Genomic DNA, 20,488 nt, shown 5'->3' with positions numbered 1-20,488 from the left:
CACTCCTGCAGCTAACAGGTGCACTGAGGGTCCTTAGAAAGACCCCCCACAATAGGAATTAACTTCTGCAGAACATTTATAGGAGGTTTGTTGATGTAGAAGGTGCCTCCTGCAGGTCAAATCTGGCCCATCTGCTGCAGGGCGATGGATCCTGCAGGGCATTCAGTGCAGAAGATGTATCCTGTGAAATGTACCCAAGTGACTTAGGACATGTCACCATGACAAACGCAAGTAAAACACTGCAGTGATGTATTGGCTTGGGCTTGTTAAGAAATAGAAAGGGGAGGGGAAATCAATATATACCAAGTAGAAAAGAACAATAGGGAAAGAAAGTCGATTACCAAGGCTGTCACAGAGGATCAATAGAGAGGAAAAGAAAGCATTATGAACTGTGAAAAAGTACTGGCCAGAGTCTTTAATGGCTCTCATGCCTGTGTGCTCTTTAATCAAGTGCTGAAGGCAAGTCTCATTTTCCTGCACGACAGGCTAGAAGGATGGGAGCAGTGATAACCAAGGAATGAGAAGATACTGATCTAGAGACACAAACTTCCCTAGGGAAGCTAGGGCCTGATTCGGAGAGTGGTAAGCAAATGCAGATCCTACTGACTTCCAGGGCAGATGCAGCTACTCATCACCTCTCAGGATCAGGCCCTTCATTTTCATCATAGGATAGGGAGGATAGAAATGTCCTTTTTCCTATCCTTCCAGTCCTGCTCTGCCCCTCTCCACATGTGTGATCTGCATCAGGAGATGCTCAGAACTAAGTAGTGCTCATTAATCAGTGTATATGCCGAATCAGATCAGAACGTTGCCTTGTATTGGCACAGTGAGACTCGCTGGTCTCGACAAAGACAGTTTTCATTTGTACATGTAAGGCTGAGTCCTGAGGGACAAACAGCTGGCAACAGGGATGAGTTGTTGAGACAAGTTAGATTGGGGGTGACTCAGGAGACTAGCAAAGCTTAGCATTGTTTCTGAAAATGTGTCTAAAAACTAGATTATAAAGTTACGCGCCAGCTCCCAAGCCTCATGTCTGTTGGGGTCGAGGAGTCGAGTCTGACATGCAGATTCATTCCTTTCCAATTAAAAGTTTCCATTCGGAATGCACTTACTGCTAGCTTGACAGCCCTGGAGTTTGAAGTCCTTTAGTTATCCCAGAACATTTACAACAGGAGGAATGATCGTGCCAGCTGCCTCCATCGCCATGCCTCAACCTTGCCCTGGAGGAGAGACCATTTCTAGGAGTCAGATGACCATGCACCCTCCCTGGTCCATGTAGTTGTTGGTCTCTGTATTGAGAATGCTGAGAAAGAAAACCGGCTATTATCCGTTATGTTGGGGATATCTGGGCACTGGAAAGGGGGGATAAAGACACGGAGAATGTTTCACAGAGACCACCAAACAGGCAGCAGCTGCTTTTGATCATTGCCAACCCAGGCTGGATTCAGCCAAAGGTAGAGTTTGTGTGTGTGTCTTCAACGCACTATTTTACATGCAAAAGAGAGGATGCGACTTAATATACTTTCAAGTAATACTCATTCATGAAATTGTAACGTGGCCAACACCTTTATTCCAAGCTGTGGGTTGCAATAGCAGTGGCTGAGCTTCCGAAAGGGGACAAAGGTTCAGATGAGCCGCCAAAAGTTTGGCTGACGCTACGGAGACTGTAAGCTCTTTGGAGCAGGGACTTGTCTCTTTATTCTAGGTTTGTACAGGTCCTTGCCAAAGACTCCTGGTTTATGACTGGGGCTTCTAGCCCTCCCAGTAATCCAAATAATGAAGAATAATCTAGACCTTTTGGATTTACACATTTGAGCCTGGACATCACACAAGCACTGCTTCTCTCTGGGTATTTAGCACTTCTAGTGGCAGTGGTTTGTATGAAAGAGGCACAATAAGGATGGGAGAGCTCATCCAAACCCAACTAGAGCTGAGATGGACCTGTGGGGAGTTCAGCTCCCTTAGCCCTGGTAGAAGAGGGACATTTCTCCCTCGGCTTTTAGCTGTGTATCACCTCACCTGCCTGAGTGTAACCCTTGTCCATCCCTAGCCTGGAGTGGGAAGGCAGAGTGCACTCTAAAATCAATATGAATAATTGGCTCTTCAGAGCCCAGCTGGTCAGAGTGGTCCCTGTTAAGTTGAGCAGGCTTCCTGCACAACCCCTTACCGCCACTGACACAGGTAACAGGAGACTGAATGGAATCTAAACAATTGTACAGATAAGAGCACTAACCACTAGACACCTGGGGTGGCCAATATGCATTCAGCAACAGGATTCATTGGGCCTAATCTGTCATCATCATGTGGCCAGATTAGTGTGACCAACTTTGTAAATCCTTTTCCTGACACCTCAATCAGTTGACACGAGGAGGCATCTAAAGCCAGCCCTGAACATGAGTGTTTGTGGACCAGGACTCGCAGTGCAGCAGATCTGATAGCAGACTGTGTCAGTCTGAAGTCAGAGACATGGTAAAGCTGGTGCATTAGATCCCCCAGCTCTGCCACCTAAACCCTGTGATGGGGTGGGGGTTGATTTCAGGCCTTTTATCCACTTCTTCCAGTGTAAATACAAATCCTTGGAAATTCTTCCTCTGCACAGGACACCAAGGAGTAGAAGCTGCTACTGAGGGATAGCTCAGTGGTTTGAGCATTGGCCTGCTAAATCCATGGTTGTGAGCAGGGGTGGCTCCAGGCCCCAGCATGCCAAGCGCGTGCTTGGGGCGGCAAGCCACGGGGGGCGCCCTGCTGGTGCTGCGAGGGCAGCAGGCAGGCTGCCTTCGGCGGCTTGCCTGCGGATGGTCCCCTGGTCCCAGGCTTCAGCGGACCTCCCGCAGGCGTGTCTGCGGAGGGACCCCTGGTCCCACGGCTTCGGCGGACCTCCCACAGGCAAGCCGCCAAAGGCAACCTGCCTGCCATGCTTGGGGCGGCAAAATGCCAAGAGCCGCCCCTGGTTGTGAGTTCAATCCTTGAGGGGGCCTGTTGGGGATTGGTCCTGCTTTGAGCAGGGGGTTGGACTAGATGACCTCCTGAGGTCCCTTCCAACCCTGATATTCTGTGACCCATAGGGATGGGCATTCTATCAGCCACTTTCCATTGACTATTAATATGCACCAGATACAAATCAAATCCTGACTCTCCTTGAACCCAGCTGTAACTCCCTAGGCAAATTGCAGCAGCCCTTCTCCTGGGTGCAGTTACTGAGAATGGTTTTTTATGAGCTGGGTTTTTCCGTTCCTTTGCCTGGTGCATTCTGTGGTATCTCTCGTGAGTCATAAACTTCAACAGAAATTTGTAGAGCCAGACAAGACCTTTCAAACACATTGTTGCCAATAAAACTGGTCAGGACTCATTGCCTAACACTGTGCCAGAGAGAGAGAAGGGGATGTGCAGAAGAAGAAAAGCTGGACCATTCTTCTGTATGGGCTTAAAGCTACAGTAGAATAGCGGGGACAGTAGTGAAATGTTTGGTTCAAGCCAGCTGTGATCCAGGTACTATCGCTCCCAACAGTCTTGTCTCTGTCTGGGCTGACTCGAGGGTTGACACTTTGAAAAACTCTTTTGCCCTCAGGACAGTCACATCAGGAAATGGCTCAGATTGTATCTATGAGCAGCTTGGGCCTAGAGATTGTTTTGGGGTAGGGTGGTCAACTTTCTCATTTGTGAAAACTGGAAGCACTGGAACCTCTCCCGCACCCCTGCTCTGCCTCTTCCCCTGAGGCCTTGCCCCTAACTCCACCTCTTTCCCTCAAGGCCCCACCCTTGCTTCTCTTCTTCCCACCCCTGTCACTCACTGCTCTCTCCACCACCACCCCAGCCAGCTGAGCAGGGCTCTAGAGGTGACTGGGGCAGGACATTGCAGAGAGAGCTGAGCTCCAGGGGTGAGTAACTGGGACGAGATGGTGGAGGGAGAGCCGGGCTCTGGGGGTTGGGGTTGGGGGTAAGTGGGGCAGGCAGAGCCACGCTCCGGGCAGGATGCGGGAGCCACCAGTACCTCCCTCCCCCCGAGCCTTTCCTGAGTGCTCCTCCAGGCTCCAGCAGCAGCTGCTGCTCTTCCTGCCCCCTGGTGGCAGAGGCCAGTTACTGTAGGCAGCCAAACTTTTAGTGTCTGGTCCGCAGTGCTGACCGGAACTGACCAGGTTCCCTTTTCGATTGGACTCTCCGGTTGAAAACCAGACACCTGGCAACCCTAGTTTGGGGAGTGGGAAGCTGACACCACCAAGATCTCAGCTTTCTGACTACCATGGGGGCCCTCAACATATCAGATTGAAATTGCCCACTGGTGTGTCCACAGCCCCAGCAAGCCTGTCTTTCTGCGTTACTTGTAATGCACCCATTGCTGTAGCGTCAAAAGTCCAAGAAGCAAGTGTCCTAGTGTAATCAATCTTGGAAATTCTAGGATCGTTGCTGGAAATAAGACCTCTCAGTGTATAATTGACCTGCACACAGGTGACAGCTGGGTGAGAACTTGTGATCTGCTGCTCCTAAAATGAAGGCCTTTACCCTTGCTTGCCATGCACATAATACAATAGCTGCACACGGTGCTATGTAATAGGTATGCTGTGCCAAACATACAGGTCCAACAGAGGATTCCAGCTTTATGAGGTGCCTCCCAGGGCTCCTAACAAATTCAGAGATGACGAGGGTGGACCTGATTCACTACTGTGCTATTCTAGTTTTACACTAGTGTAACTCCATTAACTTCAATAGGATTACTCCTGATTTACACCAGGTCAAGCTAGCTCAGAATCAGGCCCCTTGTTTCTATGCTTTGTATTTACTTGACTAGTCCCTCTAGCCCATGGGTGGCCAACCTGAGCCTGAGAAGGAGCCAGAATTTACCAATGTACATTGCCAAAGAGCCACAATAATATGTCAGCTGCCCCCCTATCAGCTCCCCCATCCTGCTCCCAGCGCTTCCCGCACACCGGCAGCCCCTCCAATCAGCACCTCCCCCTCCCTCCCTGCACCTCCCCATCAGCTGTTTCGTGGCATGCAAGAGGCTCTGGGGGAGGGGGCGGGAAGGGGTGGAGTGGGGGCAGGGCCTGTGGCAGAGCCAAGGGCTGAGCAGTGAGCACCCTGGCACACTGGAAAGTTGGCACCTGTAGATCCAGCCCCAGAGTCGGTGCCTATACAAGGAGCTGCATGTTAACTTCTGAAGAGCTGCATGTGGCTCTGGAGCCCCAGGCTGGCCACCCCTGCACTAGCCATTGATCATCTTAATCTGCAGCCATAAAAATATAGCTGGATGTCTGACACATTCGTAGATAATACAGCTCTCCTGCAAAGCAGCCCCCAGGTCTGTCACTGGAAGCCCTAGGTGATGGACGGATCTGTTCTCCCCCCTTACTTCCAAATGCTCCCAAGAATCCTTTGCATGGGGCTGCCCTGGCTGCTAATGCAAAGGAATAAAGGATTCTGGAGTGGATGGGTGCAGGTGGGGATCTCACTGTAGGGTACAAGATGACCCTGGTATATTTCAAACAAACAAACAAACAAACAAAGAGGGATAGAAGGGCACATTTAGTCCAGTGAAGCACTTTACCAATTCTACTGCCCCCCACCTCCTGATGTGGCTCTAGGTGATTGCCTATGTTATCTATTCCTAATGCTGGTGACATTGGGACAGGCAGCCTTTCTGATGCACCTGGGACAGCTGCATGTCAATTGCTGGAGAGTGAGTGAGGCTATGGCCTTGACTGACTTACGAGAACATTGAAGTTGTCCTGTTGGTTGTACAAGTGTCTGTTGCAGCTCAGGCAGTCCCTCTGACAGTCGCCGAGCACGTGGGCAAACAAGCACAGCAACAAGAGATCCCACAGCAGAGCCCCCATGGTGGCAGTTGCAAGACCTAGGGAACAGAGAAACAAAGACAAGTAGCTCATTGAAGAGATCACTCCCGGTCTGTTAGAAAGAGAAATTCTCCCATTGCTGAGTCACCAGAGCGGCAAAACCTCTTAAGCAACCAGATTATTTTCCCAGTACACTAACAAGCTGCATGTGGTCTGACTGGTCAGTAACTGCCAGGATCACGCTTTCATTTTTGGAAACAGATGCTGCATTTGCTTTTGCCCCAATCAGTTGGTGCTTCCTCAAACTGTCCATGGTTTTACAAAACTAATGGTCAGGACTCCACTGTTCCATTACCAACTCTGCCACTGATTCCCTGTGTGACCTTGGGTGAATCATTTCACTTCTTCAGATCAGGAACCCCTCATTAAATTGCAGGTCGCATCGCTCCACAGAGGCAGCGTGAGATTCAGTTGTTCGTAAGGCACTTTAAGATCATGGAACAAAAGGTGCGAATAGTCAAAGTAAACTGTTGATGAAGAGCCTCTGATCTGAAAATGTTTCTGTCGAAACTGTTCAGCGAATGTGAGTAATGAACAGAGTCATAGGCAACCAAATTTGGGTTTCCAAACAATTTGCTAATTTAAAGAGCAGCTAAATCCATAACAAACAGTATTACTCATAATGCTCCATCAGCTCTTAGTGACACACATGAAGGAGATATTGTCGAACATATGGGACCAAATTCTGCTGTCAGACACATTCATACAATTCACATTGTCTTCAGTGATAGATGTGCTGGTCTGGTACATTAATTTTGTATTAGAGATGGTGCTGGAGGAAAATTCCATATCAGTGAGTTAAAGTGGGCCAAGTTGCACTGTCACTCCTACATTAAAATCAATGGTTGCAACTTCGCCCTTCTTTGAGGCACTCTTCAAACCCAAAGCAAGCTCAGTTAAGCTTCAGTGTAACTGAAAGACGTTTTAAAAGTTAATTCTGTGTTGATGAAGGATTGGCAGCCACAGACAGAATTTGTCTAGACAACAGAGGTATCCAGAAGCGAAGTTTACCTCAACCCTGGAGTGATCACTTATGGGCGGTGAGGGGAAGTACGTTTTTGTGACCCATCATAGTTTCTGGGCTGAGGCTGCCAGCCAAAGTAGCTGATTTAAAGCCAATTAGGGAGGTGGTTGTGGGATGTGGATCCTGGCTGCTAGGAGCCGGGCAGAGACCGCCTCCCGTCTGAGCTAGTAATCTAGACATGAAGGTGTTTGCATCTCATCCCCAGTCCTTGGAGACATCCTCTTCTCCAGCTTCAGCTTGCTTGTATTCACTTCACTTCTGTCCGCCTCTCTAGCCTCTCTCTTATCGCCAACACAGCTAGAATACAAGTTACTCTTCTATCTGAGCTTCCAAGCCCTTGTCATTGGCAATATGACAACCCAAGACTTCTCCCCAGGTCTGGTTGGCTCTAAGGCTCTATCTGAAGGACCTTTTAACCTCAGATCCTAATTTCCTATCCCACTTTCACCTCCACAGGTGCCAAAATCAGCCAGCAGCTGCTGAGAATGTGAATATAAGAACAGCCATACAGAGTCAGACCAATGGTCTATCTAGCCCAGTATCCTGTCTTCCAACAGTGGCCAATGCCAGGTGCTTCAGAGGGAATGAACAGAACAGGGAATCATCAAGTGATCCATCTCCTGTCGCCCATTCCCAGCTTCTGGCAAACAGAGAGTAGGGACACCATCCCTGCCCATCCTGGCTAATAGCCATTGATGGACCTATCCTCCATGAATAGGTTGACCGTGCATTGTGTGAAGAAATACTTTCTTTTGTTTGTTTTAAATGTGCTGCTACATCTGCGTGCAGTATTCAAGATGTGGGCGTACCATGGGTTTATATAGAGGCAATATGATATTTTCTGTCTTATTATTTATCCCTTTCCTAATGATTCCCAACATTCTGTTGGCTTCTTTGCCTGCCACTGCACATTGGGTGGATGTTTTCAGAGAACTATCCACAATGACTCCAAGATCTCTTTCTTGAGTGGTAACAGATACTTTAGACTCCATCATCTTATATGTATAGTTGGGATTATGTTTTCCAATGTGCATTACTTTGCATTTATCGACACTGAATTTCATCTGCCATTTTGTTGCCTGGTCACCCAGTTTTGTGAGAAAAGGATCTTTGCAGTCTGCTTGGGACTTAACTATCTTGATTAGTTTTGTATCATCTGCAAATTTTGCCACTTCACTAGTGTTTACCCCGTTTTCCAGATCACTTATGAACCTGTTGAAAAGTACTGTTCCCAGTTCAGACTCCTGGGGGACACCACTATTTACATCTCTCCATTCTGAAAACTGATAATTTATTCCTACCCTTTGTTTCCTATCTTTTAACCGGTTACTGATCCATGAGAGGACCTTCCCTCTTATCCCATGACAGCTTACTTTGCTTAAGTGAAGGACCTTATCAAAGGCTTTCTGAAAATCTAAGTACACTATGTCCACTGGATCACCCTTGTCCACATGCTTGTTGACCCCTTCAAGGAATTCTAGTAGATTAGTGAGGCTTGATTTCTCTTTACACAAACCATGTTGACTCTTCCCCCAACAAATTGTGTTCATCTACGTGTCTGATAATTCTGTTCTTTACTATAGTTTCAACAAATTTGGTACTGAAATTAGGCTTACCAGCGTGTAATTGCAAGGATTGCCTCTGGAGCCTTTTAAAATAATTGGCGTCACATTAGCTATCCTCCAATCATCTCATACAGAAGCTGATTTAAGTGATAGGTTACAAACCATAGTTAGTAGTTCTGCAATTTCACATTTGAGTTCCTTTAGAATTCGGGTGAATACCATCTCGCCATGATGACTTATTGCTGTGTAATATATCAATTTGCTCCAAAATCCCCTCTAATGACACCTCAATCTGGGACAGTTCATCAGATTTGTCAGCTAAAAAGAATGGCTCAGGTTTGTCTCCCTCACATCCTCTACCATGAAGACTGTTGCAAAGAATTCATTTAGTTTCTCTGCAATGGCCTTATTCATTTAGTTTTAGTTTAGTTTCTCAGCAATGGCCTTATTCTCCTTGAGTGCTCTTTTAGCATCTCGATTGTCCAGTGGCCCAACTGGTTGGTTAGCAGGCTTCCTGCTTCTGATGTACTTAAATTTTTTTTTTTTTTTGCTGTTACTTTTTGAATCTTTGGCTAGCTGTTCCTTAATTTCTTCTTTTGGCTTTCCTAATTATGTTTTTTTTTTTTTTTACACTTCACTTGCCAGAGTTTATGCTCCTTTCTATTTTCCTCAATAGGATTTAACTTTCACTTTTTACTCTGTTGGTTAGCCACGGTGGCACTTTTTTTTTGTCCTCTTACTATGTTTTTAAATTTGGAGTACGCATTTAAATTGAGCTTTGATTATGGTGTCTTTAAAAAGTTTCCACGCAGCTTGCAGGGACTTCACTTTTGGCGCTGTACTTTTTAACTTCTGTTTAACAGACTTCCTCATTTTTGTGTAGTTCTTCTCTCTGAAATTAAATGCTACTGGGGTGGGCTGCATTGGTGTCCCCCACCCGAGGGTTGTTAAATTTATTATGTTATGGTCACTATTACTAAATGGTTCAACTATATTCACCTCTTGGTCCAGAACCTGTACTCCACTTAGGACTAAATCAGAATTGCCTCTCCTCTTGTGAGTTCCAGGCCTAGCTGATCCAAGAAGTAGTAATTTAAAGGGTCAAGAAACTTTATCTCTGCATCCCATCCTGAGATGACATGTACCCAGCCAATATGGGGATAGTTGAAATGGGCTAACAGAAGACCATGCTACCTTGTTTCAAGCACCTTTCATCTGAAGAGCTGAAAACACTTTATAGCCATGAATGAAGACTCACACTTCTGTGAAACTGGGGTTGTTTATTGCCATGTTATAGATAGGGAAACTGAGGCACATAACGGTGAAATGACTCAATCAAGGTGCAGCAGTGAATCAGAGCTGAAGAAGAGGTACCCAGGACTCCTGCCAGTGGCTTATCTTTTTAACCATCCTTCCTCCCCTTGTTAATGAGACTTAGTACATCTCAAATTAAGATATCAACTTAAACAAAAGAGAATAGTGCAGATGGCCCACGGTCTTTTCCCTTAATCCCCCAAAGTTCTCACCACTGAAATTCCAGCACTGGATCTATTATTGTTTATTGTTTGTACTATAACAGCATCCAGGCGCCCCGGTCATGGGTCTGAGAGTCACTGGGTTAGGTGCTGTGCAAGTACATATAGACTGTCTGACCTAGCTGAAAGCTCCCTCTTCAGCTGTTGTATTTAATCAGCAGGGCTGGGAAAAGGGGAACAAGGACTTGGGTCCTGGCACACAGAAGAAACAGGTTTTCTTATTTGCATGACAGTGAGACAGGAGACATGACACGCCATTACTCATGAGCAGAGTCCAGGAGTAGCGCTGCATTGCAGGCAGGGTCCCTGTCACCAGGGTGATTTAAGCTGAACACAGTAGGTAGGGATGCCAGTCTCTCTGCTTCCTGTGAAATTCCGGATCTGCATTTCTCCTGCATAGGGCAATGACTCCCACAAAGCACGGTGGTGTGACAGATGTTCTGCATTATGTCTCCTGTCTAGTGGGATGTCCTGTTTGTGATTTGCATTCCCATCCTCAGCATCAAGCAAGTGTGGCATAAAGCTGGGAGGCTTCGGAAGGCCCCCTTCCTGCAGTGTGACTTTCATTTCCTCCCTTGACACTGTAAGATTCTGCTCAGAGGTGACAATCCATGAATGGGGATCCACCCTATGTACTGGACATGAGCTGGGACAGCATGGGGCATTGCTTTGGCTGGCACTACAGCCTGAGCAATACATGGAGGACCAGGAGCTCCTGCTGATCAGAGACCAAGGCCTGGATCCAGAGACGATGTGTAGAGCAGCACAAATTCTACTCACTCACACATCCGCGGATGTGGATGAATAGAAGAACAGTGGGATTCAATCCTGAGCCCCGCTCTGGTCCTATTGGGCATTGGTCCTGGTGCGAAGAAGTTAGAAAGAAGCCAGATCTCCCCAGCTGGGGAATCCGCCCTGCATGGAGGCGTTCTCCACAGGGGCAGCTCCAGGGCCCAGCACGCCAAGCACATGCTTGGGGCGGCAAGCCACGGGGGGCGCTCTGCCGGCACCGCGAGGGCGGCAGGCAGGCTGCGTTCGGCGACTTGCCTGCGGAGGGTCCACTGGTCCCGCGGCTTCGGCGGACCTCCCGCAGGCAAGCCGCTGAAAGCAGCCTGCCTGCCGTGCTTGGGGCAGCAAAATGCCTAGAGCCACCCCTGGTTCTCCACTGGCATAAAGTCAGGCTAACTGACCCCTCCTTCTGCAGCCCATAGTGTAGGGGGCATGTCAGGTCATTCTTTGGGGCAGAGGGGAAGATGGCATAGCCAGACCATGCTGTGCTCCGGCAAGTAGATGGCAGCTGGTTCCTTGGGAGTATAGCCATATGGGCATAGTTTAGACTAGCCAGGGCTTCCCTGAACTGGCCCCAGCCTGCTGAAGGAGTGGACAGTCACAACAGGTCTGAGATGTGCCTGTAGCATTTAAAGAAGCTGCTTATCTCATTCCTCACTTTTGTAACCTGCGCCTTAAGACTACATTTTTTGCCACTGTGAATAAACTTAGCTTAGAAGAGGCAGATGTGAAGCTCGTTCCAGAGGCTCATTTGCCAATCTTACTCCTCTAGGTGAATAGCTTGAGCAAGGTCTTTAACCTTAGTGCATGTCGCTATTTAAAAATAAAAATAATGAATTGTTTTTTGTAAGGAAAAGTAATTTGCTCCACACTAGTCTTATCCGTCACAGTGTCGTTCTGCACAGTGGGGATAACCGCTTTTATTCACATGATTAGCCGCTCAGAGCTGAAATTCCCATTCACCTGTATAATCAAAAACATGGTGAATTGGTTTTATTAGGGTGTTTCTGATGACAATAGTAGGGGATAAACAAATTTTAAGAGGAAACTGTCTAATTGGGATGATTTGGGAGGCTACAAAGTTAACTAAGCACTCAGGTATGCTTTTTACCAGCTCCTTGTTGCAATAAGCAATCAGGTATAATGCTTGAGTGCAGCATTTATTGCTCTGTCTACTATCCAGCTTGCAATTGCCTTTGGACAAATACAAAAATGAGATGTTTGATACAGACCTAATAAACGAGGGCCAAATTCTGATGCAGTTGAAGTCAGTGGCACGACACCAGTTGGACCTGATTCTGGACTTGCTCATGGGAGGGTAAATTGAGAGTAACCTGGTCAAAGCCAGTGGAGCTCAGCGGGTGTTAAACTGATGTGAGAGCAGAACTGGCCCTGTTGACTTCAGTAATACCAGGATTCGGAGCACAACATTTCTTTTTGCTTCTGCTTGTGGTTTCTGGGTTGAGCGAGGGTGACCAGACAGCAAGTGGGAAAAATCGGGACGGGGTGGGGGGTAATAGGAGCCTATGTAAGAAAAAGACTCCAAAATTGGGACTGTCCCTATAAAATCGGGACATCTGGTCTCCCTACTGTTGAGATGTGTGTAAAACAGGAACTAGTAGAACCCCTAAAAGTCTTTGGGGGAAAGAGAGAGAGAGAGAGGAGGTGGGAAAACAGAGAAGGCTGGAGGAGAAGATAGTTTGATACTTAGGGCCAGATCCTTGTTCTGTTCCCTTTGTGCCAGCTGTCTCATTCCAGGCAGGGACAAGAATCCAGGCCCCTAGCTCATGCCAAGAGGATGGGCATACCTCCCTCATGTATAGAGTTTGCATGCAGTGCTCTCTTGACTTCAGTGAAAAGGGTGTACAGGACTGGGCCTGGGGTGCCTCACTGGAAGAGATTTAAAAGGGGCTTTGTTACAGGGAGATGAGTCCACCTGCAGAACTGAAGGGTTGCATATTACACTGTGAATCCTCTTTAAAATCATCCCCCTGGGTACAGTTTACTGCAATGATACTGTCAGTGGGTTGGAATGTGGTCATAGGATAATGTTATTTAACTACCTGCTGCTGCAGCAGCATCAATTTACCGAAAATAAATGATCAGATCCCTGCCAGAACTGCCTCATGTAGCACAGATCTGAGGTTGAGGTGGTGCCCACAGCTGGTGCTGCCTCATTCACCTGACATGGCACCTTTGCAGTGTATAGCTAACCCAGGGACATATGCATGTAGACTATGGAAGAATCTCCCAAAGGGAAAACTAGACTGGAAAATGCACTGGAGTATATTCACAGGCAATCACCTTGTACTGGCATCTGAGGGCTGGACTAAATCAATGGTTCTCAACGAGGGGTATGCATATCCTTGGGGGTACACAGAGGTTTTTCGGGGGTACATCAACTCATCTAGATATTTGCCTAGTTTTACAACAGGCTACATAAAAAGTACTTGCCAAGTCAGTACAGACTAAAATTGCATGCAGAGAATGACTTGTCTATACTGCTCTACATACTATGTACTGAAATGTAAGTACAATATTTATATTCCAATTGATTTATTTTTACTATATAATTCTAAAATCAGAAAGTCAGCAATTTTTCAGTCATAGTGTGCTGTGACACTTGTATTTTTATGTCTGATTTTGTCAACAAATAGATTTAAGGGAGCTGAAACTTGGGGCATGCAAGACAAGTCAGACTCCTGAAAGGGGTACAGTTGTCTGGAAAGGTTGAGAGCCAGTGGACTAGATTAACTGCCTAAAAGGGAGAAACAGACCAGGGTCTTGTGGTGAAGGTAAGAGACCTGGGATCATTTCCCAGCTCTACCGCTGTGCGGTCTTGGGCAAGTCACTTCACCTTTCTGTGACTTGTTTATCCCATCTGCAAAATGGGGATCATTCACCTTCCTCAGAGGGATGTCAGGGAGTGAAATCCATTAGGGCCCAAGCATGCCTGATTAGCACTGCCCTGAGCTGGGGTCTTGGTGCTACCTGAGAGGGAGCTGCGGAAGGGATTATGGCTCCTTGGGCCTCTGCTGCACCTTAGGATGGTACAGCATGGCTGGCCCTGGTGTCTCCAGCTGGCTTTGCTGGCTGGTGTGGGACCATGGTGTGTTTTCCCAGCAGTTCGAGAAGGAAACAGGTACAGTCAATGTGCAGGGTATGAATATGCCATCTCATGTACAAGACCAGGCAAAGTAACCAGAGCAGGTCTGAGATTTGGAGCTAACATGTAGTTTGTTTATCTTAGGGGTTTCTACCACCCCCATCACCTTGGCATCTGAGCACACCCCTGTGTATGTCACGGTTGCAGTGCCGTGAAAAAACTAGCGTGTCTAAAGCTCTGACACCTCAGAACAAAGACTCAGTTTGAGTCCAGGTCAACTCTAACTTGGGCAAACGTTTGAACTGGTTCCAATCTGATGTGGCCTGACCTAGTTAACTTCTCTGGGCCTTGTGACAGTGGCAAATGTAGAGAGGAAAAGGCTGCCTTCGGGATCCTCCAACCATTCTTCTTTTTCCAGGCTGAGTAGAGGGAACACAGAAGCCAGTAAAAAGATGAAAGCTGGGCTGCTTCTTTCTGCATGGAAGTGATGCTAAGAAGGGATGGTTCGTACAAATTTTCCTTAATTCAGTGTTACCAGCAGAGTGGAAGTGTTACGCAGATTCCCATAAAGTCTGGAGTATCAGATTCATTGCACTTTGGTACCAGGGTCACACACCGTTTCTATCTGGCTGGAGTAGCATATGCTGAGGGCATGGAAGGGTTAATCTCAGTAGCTTGTTTGTCGTTTGCCGACTGTACAAGAGAGAGCGCTGATAAGGTTTGGAATTACTTTAATCTTTGCTGAGTCTCATTAAAGCTGGATGGCAGAATGAGTCAGAGGATTGGCAAGAGCTTCCAGAAGAGGGGCTGGGAATGGCAATCACCCTTTCAACTCACCCCTAAAAGTTATTCAGATTAATCTCCTCTCTCACGATGCACAGAGGCAGAGTTTAGTGGTCCAAGCAGTGCTGTGTTCTAACCCAGGGGTGCCACTGATTCCCTGGGTGTACTTGTGCACATTGTGTGAGACCCCTTTGTGCCTCAGTTTCCCCATCTGTAAAATGGGGGAGTACTAGTCCTGGATGATCTGTCTCACAGTGTTATTAGGGCTAATTACTGAAGTGAACAGAATATCGTGGAGATGGGAAAAGCTCTACAAAAGTGCTAACTGTTACTATCCATGTCTCTGTCTGTGGCGTCTCCTGCTTCTTTATCTGGTCACTACAAGGCTCTGCTTTTAAAGCCTGTTCTCATTTTTCAACTCTTACATTTGGGCAGCACCTCAGAGCCATGAATGAAAAGTGATCTAGCAGTAGGAAGTGCTGTCAAGCACTTACACTGGCCATTCAGGCCAGGCTAGATGATCTTAATGGCCCTTCTGACTGTGAAATCTATTAATCAATCTAGAAAGCACAGTGGTGCTCTTAGAATTAAGACTCAGATAAAGAAACAACGCCTACCAATACTTAGTCATTTATGACCCTTTTATTAGAGTCTACTGTTTAAGACCTCTTTTTTCCTTTGAGTTTATTAACTATTATTTCAGCCCAGAATGGCTGGCACCCCACTCACTGACGTCCATGAGAGTGTGTGGCTTCCATCCTGCTCCCATGCAAGCCAGTGGTTCATTGCTTCTCATGGTGGGGAAGAGGCAGGTGTTGGCTATAATTAATATAAATGGGGTTCTTTTGTGGCAGCTGCTGGACAAGACCCAGTATTTCTCTCTACTTCCCAGACTAACTAGACAAAGGCTGTGTTCTCCCCGTACTATCAAGGGCAAAACTCCAATGGGCCTGATTCTGACCTCACTCACACAGTGTAACTCATTTAACTGCAACAGGGTTACTCCTTATTCATGCCAAAGTAATTGGGATCAGGATCAGGCCCGCCAGGCAGCTTACCACACCCCTTTTGTCTCCCAAAGAGGTTTCAAGTTCACTGTGCCCTAGAAAGGCAGGTTGCAACTGGCTGTCACAAAGTGGCTGAGGGAGACACACAGACAATCATTGAGTCTTTTCTTTCCTGCTAATTGAAAGATCTTATCAGCCCAGTCTCTCCAGGCACTAGCAATCATCACCCAGTGAATGAAAGGCACCACAGAGAATTGGCTGGAACAGACATGTTCTGGTGAGAGAGATAAGCAAAGCGGCTGATTTGTACTGCCGTGCAATGTGAAATCCTGGCTTGACGCACAATTGCTTGTGGCTCTCAAGGGATCAACTGTGCGGTGGGGTCAGAGCAGCAGCTATGAACCTTCCTGCTGTTGTAAACCTCCCGAAATCAACCCAGTCAGAAAGTGAGGGGTGGGAGTCCCAGGGACAGGGCCGCCCAGATGATTCAGGGGGCCTGGGGCAAAGCAATTTTGAGGGCCCCTTCCATAAAAAAAAGTTGCAATACTATAAAATACTATATTCTCGTGGGGGCCCCTGTGGGGCCTGGGACAAATTGCCTCACTTGCCCCCCACCCCAGGCAGCCCTGCCCAGGGATGGAGGGCAGAGATCTGAGCAAGGGCACAGAGGGCTGAGATATGGTCAAGAAGCAGCCACAACTCTCCAGCTAGTGAATGTAGAGCCAGCATAACAAGTTCCTGCCCTGGCTTCACCCACCCCACCTCCTATGCAGCACTCTGGCAATCCTTTGGAGCCCAGAGCCAGCCAGGGTAGTTCAGAGCAGCCCCTAGGTTGACTTAAATTACACGAGGGCTGGTGGGACTTGCTACCAACCCCAGGATTGGGAAGCCACCCCCACCCACACACTTCTGCTGGTCATAGATGAGGCTCTGGTCCATGGACTAGCAACAAAATTCAAATTCCAAATTTTGTGTTGTTAAACGTAGCCAAAAATATGCCAATCTAAGTCTAGTGGTGAGCAGGGTCATAACTATGAGGCTTTATAAACTGCAGGGAGCATGAGAGGGAGAATGAATTGGGAAGTGTGAAGGCAGGGAATCCAAAAAGATGCTGATAGCTTCTGTGAGAGGCACCCAGTCACGCAAATGGTGGCGTAAGACACTCGAGCGTACTATCCTATAGTCATCACATCTCCACCCACAGGGTGTCAAGAGGAGAATGTATCCTTATTCACGTAATTAGCAGAAGTATAGATGAAGCTGTAAATATTTTCTTCCCAGAACAAATACATGCTCAGCAGAAATCTCTGCCTGGAACAGGGATATTGATGTAGCTTCTGGGAGGGGGAGGGGGATAGAGTGAACAGACAATAAGTGTGAAAAATCGGGACGGGGAGTGTGAGGTAATAGGTGCCTCTATAAGACAAGGCCTATAAAATCGGGACATCTGGTCACTCGGGGGAGGGTGACAGGACAAGGCATCCGCCTTCCAACCTGACAGGGAAGGGCAGGGGTGTGCAGATTCATTCATTTTTTTGTAAAGTGTATGGGATCCCTGGATGGAAAGTGCTAGGGAAGCATAAAATATTGGTGGTTATTATCACTCAATGTACCTTAATTGTGCTCAATTTCTATTGTGAAGTAGTCAAGCTGTAAAGCACTATGGAAATCCAGCCTACCAATTCAGATATTAGGAGTCTGGCTATTGGAGGGGTATCTGTGGTTCCAGACAGGAGCATGTTGGCGGTATACAAAATTGTGAATAATACTGCGGCCACTTGTACTGAGCACAGCTCACTAGATCAACCAAGCACATCCATTAATAATCCTTCCCCATATAACACAAGTGGAAAGGGAGGCATAAAAGAATATGCTATTTTTAAACAGCAGCATATGATTAACCTGTGGAACTTGCTGCTGTAGGATGTTGCTGAGTTGAATAGGTTAGTAAGATTCAAAAATGGATTAAACATTTACTAAGAATAGTACTGGCCAGTTAGAATAAAAAACTACACGGCCCATCAGTCCTCATGCATCAGGGCACAAACTGATCAGTATTAGGATATTAGGAAGAAATTCCCCATTAGATAACATGGCAGAAAGCACCTTGTTGGTCAAAACATGTTGCCATTTGGTAGTACTGCTGTGAAACAACCTAAGAAGTCAAGACTGAACTGGTTCCTGTGACCTACTGTATCCAAGCCAGTCAGGAACTCTCCAGCTCAGAGCTAGACTTACTTCACGCTGCAGATCAGCCTAATGCTGGAGCCTGGCAGTACTAACGACAGAATAAATCCTCTCATAGGCATTTTCTATTGCACTTTATCCAGGCAGAGAACCAGTGGCAGGATCTTTGCCCTCTTGTTGTGTCTTTGGGAAAATTAATTTAAAAGGCACTGATGCTTTTATACTGAGCATTTGTGCAAGCAGGCTCAGAATCATTAATTCCCCCTGCCCCCCACTGTCTGCTCAGCAATCTCCTAAGGGATGTGGCAGAAGCCCCATTGCTTGGGACATGAGTCTGGACACAATGTCTAGGTGGGAACCATCCCACAGGGGGAGTTGGGATGGGCTGGATGGTCTAGTTTTCCTTCTGCAGAATCAATAGCCATAAAAGTTAGAATCGGCAACAATATGATCAGTTTTCTTTAGCTTTGTTGGTGTGTGTGGAGCTGTTGCTCTGTGGGTGAAGCGGTACTGAATCAGTCATGCTCTCACTGAGCTAACAGACAAGGAAAAGGGTGATTTCCATACCAGAGAGTGACAGAGAATTGTACCCTGCATTCTCTAAAATTTACATTTGTACAGTTAATCCAGCCATAACATTCTTTCATTCATTCATGCACACATACCAAAGTGGGGCCTGAACAAAAGCCCAGTCGGAAAGACTCCCATTGTCTCGAATGGGCTTTGGATCAGGCCCTTGGTCTGAACACACTGTGGCTAGCAGATGTCAGCTTCTGTTAGTCACAGTGAGTGTGTCCAACTGATTTCAGCAAATAGCCACAAGGTTGTCCAATAGTGACCCCCACTGGAAACAGTTAAAACACTGGCAGTTTTGCTCTCTGAAGCTCTCTTCCAAATCATAGGTATAAAGTTATGACTAGCCTGCCTGTAAGCAAGGAAGAATCTGATTCCTAAAACAGAAAATGCTGTTTTAAAAGACTTATGTATACAAAATAATAAGAATATCTAACATTTTTAGAGTGTCTCAAAGCATTTCACAAACATTATTGAAATCACGCTCCTTTGAGAGAATGGGTCGATAAGAAGAAAATTACATTTCTGGTTTTTGTGAGATTTCAGTGAGGGTTTTTATTGGCCATAGATTCCTCTAGTTTATATGATGCTTGCAGAAAAGCAAGTGTATACTCTTGTTAATTCACTAAATTGTGCAATTGGTCATAATTGGCCAAATTGTAAAATGCAGTAAATCTGTAGATTCAGAAATGCAATTTAGAGGCAGAGCATTGTTGGGAAAAGGTTTCTCCTTCCAGTATAACCCAGTTGAATCTGTCATTCCTACACCTTCTTGTCCTGCACGGGTGACTGTGAGAATATTCTGTTTACCTTTTGTGTGTTTTCAAAAAGAACAAGGCACCACTCCTAATTCAGATGTCTTTGAGAACACTCTCCAGTCAAGTTCCAAAGTTAGTGATCTGTTTTGTTCTTGCTTTAAATTAGATGAGCTAGAAATACTGAATGGGGAAAATAATGGTGCCATGACTGAGGGAATTCTGAGCCTGGGTCAAAGAAATCATCCTGGGAATAACTGCACAAACCTCATAGCAATTCGTTTTTTAAAGCTAGCAAACAAAAATCCCCCATTCTGTTCAACTGAGTATCAGGCACCTGCAAAATATTTATGTCTGGAATGAGCAGCCATGTAAATGAGACCTGTCTGATAAATATCAATAGAAATAACAGGGAGGGTAGAAATCAATAGACACATTACTAAGAAGATGATGTGGTTTTTCCACAGGGTTAGTAGATTTTGGAACACTGAACAATTCCTTCTCCAGTTGCATTTGGTCTTTCATGTAATTAGGTCCAAGAAAGATTTTCTCGGGAACTGGATTGTGAAGGCAAAACTTTTTTTTTTCGAACCACTCACCCAAACTAGCATCTTAAGCAGGGTCTGATCTTCCAGTCCCTTTCAGCCAGAGAAACTCCTTAAAGAGAATATATTCATTGTAACCCTTTAAATGGGGGAAAAATCTCAGCAAAACCCAAAGCCTCTCCCATTGTCTTTATATTAAAAGGATGTCCTGATCTGAAGAAGCACCTGCATGCAGAGAGCAAGAGAGAGCCCTTGTGGTCCTCTGTTCCCCACTAACACAAAGAGAAGCAGTGCTGGTATTATCAAGCAATTGCCTACCTGAGGGTGTGTTGTCAGTAGCAAGGCTTCCTCTCATATGTGACTCTTCCACAGTGTCTCTGTCACAGTGGTGTGTATATATATATACAGTACACACACACACACACACATCCACGCATCTCCCGTCCCAGCCTACCACCACGTGCATCTGTGAGCCCACCCCCAGGATGCTGGCTGGCTGACACGCTAACTAACAGCTGGGGAGCAGCACTGTGCCCTTAGCATCCCCTCCACCTCCCCCCCGAAACCTTTCCAGAAACAGTGTCACTTTGCGATCCCTTTACCGGAACCCTTTAACTTACATGCCATGACACCAGCCTGCTGCGGACAAGCAGTACCTCACGGTATTACTCATAGGAGGCGCAGCAGTAACTGACGCTCAGACCTCCTGGTGCCAGCGAAGTGCAGCACAGAACCCCAAAGCAGCTCAGTCAGAGCCACAGCATACCGGA

At 46.6% G+C, this 20,488-nt stretch overlaps 1 protein-coding gene across 1 annotated transcript in view; it reads right to left on the bottom strand.

Annotated features, from left to right (window-relative positions):
- Positions 1-20,074, bottom strand: part of PNOC (prepronociceptin) — a 39,635-nt gene extending 19,561 nt beyond the window's left edge. Inside the window, exons 1-2 of the mRNA XM_050948939.1 lie at positions 20,037-20,074; positions 5,706-5,848 (exon numbers count right to left, since the gene is read on the bottom strand). Of these exons, the coding sequence (XP_050804896.1) occupies positions 5,706-5,848; positions 20,037-20,073 (180 nt within the window). The 5' untranslated portion in view covers position 20,074. The remainder of the gene's footprint in view (positions 1-5,705; positions 5,849-20,036) is intronic.
- Positions 20,075-20,488: the final 414 nt, after the last annotated feature.

This window comes from Gopherus flavomarginatus, chromosome 4 (assembly GCF_025201925.1).
Source record: "Gopherus flavomarginatus isolate rGopFla2 chromosome 4, rGopFla2.mat.asm, whole genome shotgun sequence".
Classification (NCBI taxonomy): domain Eukaryota; kingdom Metazoa; phylum Chordata; order Testudines; family Testudinidae; genus Gopherus; species Gopherus flavomarginatus.
This window is presented reverse-complemented; position numbering and strand designations above follow the sequence as displayed.